This window comes from Gossypium hirsutum, chromosome A05, assembly GCF_007990345.1.
Source record: "Gossypium hirsutum isolate 1008001.06 chromosome A05, Gossypium_hirsutum_v2.1, whole genome shotgun sequence".
NCBI lineage: Eukaryota > Viridiplantae > Streptophyta > Magnoliopsida > Malvales > Malvaceae > Gossypium > Gossypium hirsutum.
Window position 1 is genome coordinate 103,300,883 of NC_053428.1, and position 8,374 is coordinate 103,309,256.

Sequence of the window (8,374 nt, forward strand, 5' to 3'; positions counted from 1 at the left end):
CATGTTTCTTGAAATTCATACGAAATACATGACTAACTTGTTTGATGAGGATATGTGTTTAGACTATTGGCCAAATTGCTTTGGATGTATTTTGTGTACTTACTTTATATGTAAATGAATGGTAAGTTAATTTTCTGTTATATGAACTTACTAAGCTCTAAAGCTCACTTTGTTTATTTTCTCCTGTTTTATAGTACTCAGAAGCTCATTAAGATTGGAAGTTGGTTGGAGACACATCACACTATCCATCAGCCCATTTCAATACAAATATAAAACTAATTTTGGTTATAATGGCATGTATAGGTTAATTGGCCAATGTTGGCAAGTAAATGTTTTGTTGAGATTAATGGCTAGTGTTTGGTACATTTTGATGTATATATATATATATGTATGTGGTATCATAAATTGGGTGTGTGTGTGGATGAATGAATGAAAGTGAAATGGAGATTGAATATGCATATGACTATTAGGTAGACATGAAAATAAATTGTCACATGAGGTGCCTAAAGGCACATTGGTTGAATGTGGTAATATGTCATGTTTAAGACATGATTTTAGCATATTTTGAGTGCTTTGATATGGTTTGTAAATGTGAAATTTATTGTGATAGGTTGATGCCAAAATTGGGTGAGAAATTTGGCTTAGAAATGGCCTTATTTCGTCAACACGAGTAGAGACACGGGTGTGTGTCTTAGCCATGTGGGACACATAGCCTCACGCACGAGCGTGTGGTTTGGTTGTGTGTCCCCTACATCTTTAAAATTGTAAAATAGAATACTCAAAAATTTTCACACAGCCTAGCATACGGGCGTGTGGCTTGGCCGTGTGACCCTTGCACCTATTTAATTACATGTCAAGATGCTCACACGGCCTAGCACACAGGCGTGTAGCTTGGCAGTGTGACCCAAGTCAGAGAGCACTCTAATTTGGACACGGGCTGGGACACGGCCATGTGCCCTTATTTCGAATGCCCACACGGCCTGAAACACGGGCGTGTCTCTTAACCGTGTGAGCCACACAGCCTGGCCACACGGGCGTGTGTCCCCTACACCTTGGAAAAATCTTGATATTTTGCAAAAAAAAAATTGAGTTTCCGGATTTGTCCTGACTTGATTCTAATGCGTATTTTGGGCTTCGGGGGCTCATATAAGAGATGATATGATTGATTATTACTGGTTTATGATATGAATGTGTAATGATATGAAATTTTCTGTATTTGATCTATAAATCCTGGTAATGCTTCGTAACTCTGTTCTAGCGATGGATAAGGGTTAGGAGTGTTACACTTTACAAGAGTTAATATTTATGGAAGTTAATATTCTTTTGGAAAGAATATAAAATTTTAATATCTTCCATAATTTTCTCTAGAACTAAATGGGAATTGTTCCATTTTTATTATAGGTGATTAATAAAAAGAATAAGACCTCTGATGATGTAGGAAAGGTAGTAAGAAAAAATTCAAAAGGTCTAGCAACCAATTTTTGAATTCTCTCTGAAAAGATTCATGTTTGATTGGGTGGACTACGTAGAGGCTAAGACGATTCTATTGCGGCTTGGAATTGACACTCTAAAAGAAATCAGATCGTAAAGGTATATTTTTAACCTTGATTCAACCCGATTCGGTCCTTGTACTTGGGTCCAAGGCTGGATCGCTGAGATACTTTTTCCGCTGCGTCGCACGGCATATCGACAATCCAACATGGATAACCAAATCATTGAGCATAAGACACTTCATTTAATTGTTGAAATAGATGATATGATGGTAGTTGCTTTGCTGAAACATCACTCCGTTGTATCCTATCCTTTGGGTATGTTGTTGGCAAATTGCCGAAGTTTAATTAATAAGGTTTGGGTAATTGAAGTCAGACATATTATCCATGAGGGTAACAAATTTATGGATCGCCTAGCAAATTTGGCACAAGAGCAACAATGGCTTTATCATGCTTGAGTCTCCTTTTGAGTCTTGTTCCTTTACTAGAAACAGATGCTTGTGGTAAAGGTGAAGTCATATTGTAGTTTTGTTCTCTTACCTTTTCCACCAAAACAGTTATACACATTTAGAAATTTTTTTTTGTAAGTATAAGAGAATTTAATTACTACCGTAGCATATATGTTCTTGCAATTACCCTGCTCAAATACGTCCGAACTTGAATGATTTAAGGTTTGTTATTCAACATTTTGATTATTCAAATTATAGTCTTTTGTGCTTAATTTACTAATTATAATAAAATTAGATCAAATTTAAACAAAAATTTTTACATTCTAATTTAATTGAATTTTTTTTGAAATATAAAAAATTTTTAAATTAAATATTAACGTTGGATTATATTATTTAAGAACAAATATCAATCTTACCTAGAACTTTTTATTTGAGTACGATACTAATATGTACGATGGGTACAAATACCAAAACACTGCCACATGAATTCACTTTACCTTATTCATGTGTATATCTTGTGCTTTTTTTAAATAAAAAGGTGTATTTTAATATGATTAAAATATACAATAAGTGTTTGTATTTTTTATAAATTAAAATTTTTATATTTTTATTTTTAATAACTTAGTCCATCAACTCAAGTTTTATAATTTAAATCTAATTATTAACACATAACTTTTTTATTAAATTTATTGATACGAAGGTAAAATAAAATACTCACTATCAACCAAAAAAATCAAAATTTTAACCTCTAATAACCCTAAAGCCTACAATAGCTAAACTTGAACTATGTCCAAACAGGAAACAGAAATAGCACAATCGCTAAGGGCAACGTCAAATCATAATTATTAATTTTCATTTGAAGCATACTTACTACTTCTGAATTACAATGCCTTGTTTCTTTCTTGCTGTATAATAACATCAAATTAAAGAATCTTCTGCCCATCAGAAAGCATAAACACAATAAAACAAAGTGCCCTGAAACTAGGGTGAGTTGAGTAGCACTAGTTAAATTAGCAATTTACACACGTGCTTCCAGTTTTTCCTATTCCTGATCCCTACCCATTCAACACCACATTCTACCCATCCTAATTATAATTATACAGATACTCCACAAATGGTCAAGTGCTCCTGAGGCCTTGTTCCCAATTCCAACGACAGCATCTTGGCGGTGGCTCAACCGCCTGGAAAGAGCCCTTCAGGTCCGAACTACCAAAATCTTCACTATACACCCAAATGCTACATCAAACTCGTCGAAGCCAATCTGCAAAACTTAAGGATCACAACGGATCAGCACCTAATCTAGATTCTTAGACCAGCATCAATAAGGAAAAAATTCTTTTCTACATAAAAAGTTTGATATTTGGCTTATATAGTCTGCAATCATCAAATGCTGAAACTATACATCTTCAACTTACAAGGATATTAATTCGCCAAGACATGTAAGGTCTGCAGATTTTTTTTCTTTTTCCTTACACGTTGCAGTCCACTGATTTCAAATAGAAAGGGAGTTTATTAAATAAACTTGGAAACTCACTCTCCCCTCTCAGTATATGCATCTACGACTTTCAAGTTGAAATCTCGTTGAGGAGTTGACTCAGGGTCTCAAGGCCCACAACTGTTTACGAATCCAAATTTTAACTTAAGTTATTGTGCGCTCACTTACATAGTGATGCTACCAGGCAAAAATATTCACCACCATTTACATCATCACTAAACATCAATCACACCACTTGAAAGAACCACAATACAAATAAAACTGTTAAATATTCTACAGCTAAAGAGGTAATTTAAAAATGAGCACATACACCTGAGCAACTTTAGGAAATCAAATCATTAATGCCTGTAAGATACAGGGACATTTCAGCATACCTGAATGAGAAACAGTCAAGCTCTAGGTGAATGTCCAGCATCAGATCCAGAGGCCGAGGAACTTTCACTATCAGAGTCTACAACAAACATTTATATATGTTAAAACAATAAAACAAAATTTACTCCCTTCTCCCACTAAAAATCATGTAAGAAATAAATCATCATACCACTTGAAGAAGACCCAGAATCACTGCTAGAGCTACTTGAACTACTCGACCTATTAGCAGCATCTCCCTGTTTTTCTTCTTCAACAAGTAATCTGGAAATATTCTGTTCATCTGCAGGTATATATATAATCATTTAGATATCAGTCCAACCAAGCAAGTAGCAAACATCTTATAACTCCTTAAGGTGAACACTTACTAGTTGTGTTTTGCTTGGGCACTTCCACCAAAACAGGAGCCATAGTCTGCAACTAAATACAATAAATGCATGAAATTAGCAACTCTCAGGAAAAGATTATTTCATGAGAAACTATGATTTTTTTATATTAAAAAAAAAATTTACTTTCTCAGGTACAGTCTGCGCAGCTTCTGCTCTGGCTTGAATGGAAAGTTCAGCCTTTCTCTTGTTTTTGCTCAAACTTTTCTTGTAGTTGGTAACAAATCTATCCAGCTCCCAAAGAGTCTCGGTATCCACACTGTCAATGTCTACTTCTATTTCTTCATCATGTTGAAGGACCGCTGAATTCCTTTTCTTAATAATCTGTACAATGTTGTCCAGCTTCTCTGAAGGCAAACTTTGAAGGTTAGTGCTAAGCTTCTGCTTCTCTTCATAAGTCATATCCCTCTTGTAAGGATCCTTCGCTTTAGGCTTTTTTGGAGCAGGAGTCCTACCCAAAGGAGTAGTAGCAATTAGTTTTGGTCTTGGATCAACAGGGCGTGTCATTGACTCTGATCTATCCAAGATCCTTCTTGTATCAAGCGGAGGTGGTAGCATTGAATGTGCCTTTCTTGGTGTTGGCATACGTAGACTCACTTCATATTCTACTGCAAGTCTCATATCTCGAATATAGTCTGCCTCTATAGAAGCCCATTTGCCCTCAAATATCTTTGATAACTGCTCTGCCATTACATGAACATCTTGTCCCTTAGGATTATATGTCATGGCATTCTGAAACGTCAATCTCACATCCTCTGCAAACTCTCTAGGAGACTTGTACCAGTTTTTGCTAAGCCTTGTTTTCACAGTGCCCAAATCCATGGGATGCTTAATGACACTATAGTAATCATGCAAACCAAGACCTTTGACATCAACAGGAGAATTAAAGACCCAACCATGCTTGTGCTTCATTAGTCTTTCAAGCAAAGAACTACAGTTCTTAAATAACTTATTACCCATGCCAAACCCATGTGTGAATTCACCTCCACCTTGCTTCTTCCCGTTTAATTTCAACTTCTTGTTACTCTCAGCTGGAGGAAACTTATCTTTTGCAAGCAAAAACTCAGAATTATGATAAAACTGATTTGCCTTAGGCGTCCTTTTCTCCTTCTCCAAATTTTCAGTTGCACCCTGATTATTTTCCAAGACAGAAATATTCAACTGATTCAAAGGCCTTGATTTCTTAACAGGTTCCTGAGAGATGCCTACCAAGGCCGGCTCTGGTTGAACCCTATTCAAACCATAATCAACAGCATTATTCAAAGAAACAGGGGCATTACTAAACACCCTTATTTGCACTTCTTTAGCTTCAATCCTCTTCACCAAACTCCTTACCAAATCAAGCTCACTTACCAACTTCCTCCTCAGTTCCGCCATCTCCTGCTTTGACCTTGAAGCCAAATTGAGCTTCACCTGGTTCTCGGAACTAGGCTTCAATGCTCCGGCAACAGCCACCTGCTTATTAAGGCTTGAACAGTCATCAGACACAGCAGTATCCGCACGAGGGCCAGGCTGTTGGTGAGCTGAATCCCCAAACTCCAAAGGAAAAGGCTGAGCAGGTATTTCAACAGGGTGGTTGCTGTAGTCGTTGGTGTTAGGGACAGCTGTTGTGGTGACATCAGTGTCGTTCAAAGCAGCCCTACCCACGTTGTTGTCATTTTTGTTGTTGTTGTCGAGGTTGTTGTCAGAGGTGGTGGTGATAGTGGTGGTGGTGTCGTGGAGGTGGTGGTGGTGGTTGGGGTCGCTACTGTTAACAGTGGAGTTGAGAAGATTGTTTTTCTTGGAACCCTTGAACGCTTTCCTGGTATAAACCTTGCTCCCACTGTACCTCTGTTTCTCTCTCTCAACATCTTTTCCTTCTCCAACTACTATCCCCGAAGCCATACACATATATCAGGGTTTTAAACCCTAAGTCCTTTTTTTTCCAGTCTCCAACCAAAACAATTATGCACCCGCGACCAAATCCAAAATAGGGTTTAACTACCACTGCACCAAAAACCCTAAATTTGACCTCTCAAACTTGAGAGTCCCCGAAGTTTCAACCAACGGACCCAAAAAAAAAAACACGACAAACCTACAGAAGAAAAACCCAAGCCTCGATCTACTACAACCATCTATGTAAAACCCTAAAACCGAATTTAAAGATAACACACAAAAAATTGAAACAAGAAATGCAGAATTCTCAGCTCCTCACCTTTGCTTGTTCGATTTCAGATCTCCTCACGAATCCGCCTCTCTCAACGCCGCTGGCTTTCTCTCTCTAAAAAGTGCTTTCGATTTTTTTCCCCCTCAATTTTTTTTCCCTGCATCTTATCTTTACAGGTGTACGGTGGTGAATGCCCTCGTGGAAATAAGCACTGGGAAGAAGCGTGTGGGTGCATCAAAAGTGCCGTGCTCGGGAAGAATCATACGGATGTGTAGAGTGTTTTACCGACGCTCGATTTATTTTGCGTGTTATGCAAGCGCCTGTTGATGATAGAATTTTTGGGAGGTGAAGGCAACGTCAAGTTGAGGTAATAGGTTTGGGTTATGACAAGGAGCTTTAATTGTGGGTTTTGGAAATTTTTTTCCACGCGCAAGAGAGGGAGCGTGTAGTTTACTCAGGGGTTTCATAAGCCTAGTCTCCAGAGACTATTATAGTTTTTGATTGGTCGGAATTATTTTCCATTCCGATGATTTTCTTTTGGACGAATATTCCGATGATATTTGGTACTTGGTGATGGTCTTTTTAATAAGTTGTAGGCTAAACTCCTTTTTCTTTTTGGATGGGCGAATCGTTAGAAATAGTTATGGCGATAATATTAATTATTGTATCCCATAAGATTAAATAAATTATGTAATAGTATATATTTCATTTCAAAATAACTATGATAATAATTTATTGTTATATTTTGGTATCAATTAAAATTTAAAAGTATATGCTTGTTAGTTTGTTGGTACGTTTCTATATGTTTTTTGGCACGTATTGTTATATCTTTCTTTGATTGTTTGGAAATGGTCTTTCTTATTTCTAATTGAGGCGAATCTGGTTGGCTTCTCTATTACTGATGGTGAAAATGAGGCATGGCAGGTCGACATCGGTGTTCTGGTTAGGGAGGATCCTGTGTTTTAGTTAGTGGGATGTTTTTTTTTTTTTACTGTTAGTGTTATTCATTTTCAGTAAATGAGAAACACATGGCTAACTTTTGACATCCTATTAGTGGTATTTCCATATCAGATATGGGAGAGAAGTATTTTTTTTTCAAGTTTTATTAGGAGTTGGATCGAAATAGAGGTGATTGAGGGAGGGCCTTAGACCTTTAATAATCAATTGTTATTGGTTCATCGTATTTCACAATGAGAAGATACATTATAAGTGCCTCTATTTTTTTATTTCTAAATCCAAGTGCAAGACCTTCCGAGTAGGTTGATGTCGGAATCTATGGATAAGTAATTTGGGAACTTTATAGGTACTATAATACTCCTAACCCGTATTTGTTGCCGGAATAGGATTATGGAGCATTACTGGAATAAACAGGTCAAATACAAACATTTCATAATATTTGACATTCATGTCGGATATTATTAATAAAGTCCCTTATATGAGCCCTCGAGGCTCATTATGCACACTAGAAACAAGTCGGGACTAGATTGGATACTCAGAAAATTTTTTGCTAAATTTTAAAATTTTTCTTAGAAGCAGTGTACACACGCCCGTGTTCTCAGGCCGTGTGGCTCACACGGCCAAGAGACACGCCCATGTCTCAGGCTGTGTGGGCATTCGAAATGGGGCACACGGCCGTGTCCCAGTCCGTGTCTGTACCCATGTAACTCTCTGACTTGGGTCACATGGCCAAGTCACACGCCCTTGTGCTAGGCCGTGTGTAGGTGTAGAGGTCACACGGCCAAGCCACACGCCCGTGTGCTAGGCTATGTGTAGGTGTAAGGGTCACACGGCCAAGCTACACGCCGGTGTGCCAGGCCATGTGAAAAATCCTGAGTATACTATTTTAAATTTTAAAGATGCAGGGGACACACAGCCAAACCACACGCCCATGTGCTAGGCTGTGTGTCACACATGGCTGAGACACACGCCGGTGTCTCTACCCATGTGGACTAAAATAGGCCATTTTCAATGCCACTTTTCTCACTCAAATAGTCTTCCACCTACATAAACACTTTAACACATACATAAGCCAATCTAAG

The 8,374-nt window shown here is 37.7% G+C and overlaps 1 protein-coding gene across 6 annotated transcripts; it reads right to left on the reverse strand.

Annotated features, from left to right (window-relative positions):
* Positions 1–2,759: 2,759 nt before the first annotated feature.
* Positions 2,760–6,569, reverse strand: LOC107959782 (transcription factor GTE4). 6 transcript variants are annotated; one of them, XR_001700932.2, is made up of 6 exons: positions 4,316–6,569; positions 4,172–4,223; positions 3,976–4,086; positions 3,809–3,885; positions 3,355–3,425; positions 2,760–3,200 (listed from the first exon to the last, which is right to left on the reverse strand). XR_001700932.2 is itself a non-coding variant. In XM_016895921.2 (5 exons), the coding sequence occupies exons 1-4, from the start codon at positions 6,077–6,079 to the stop codon at positions 3,824–3,826; spliced, it is 1,989 nt and encodes a 662-aa protein (XP_016751410.1). In that variant the 5' UTR covers positions 6,080–6,569; the 3' UTR covers positions 2,760–3,208; positions 3,809–3,823. The 6 variants fall into 6 exon arrangements, 2 of the variants coding, with proteins under 2 accessions (XP_016751410.1, XP_016751409.1); XR_001700930.2 differs by having other exon boundaries at positions 3,355–3,554; XR_001700929.2 differs by having other exon boundaries at positions 2,760–3,208; positions 3,355–3,554.
* Positions 6,570–8,374: the final 1,805 nt, after the last annotated feature.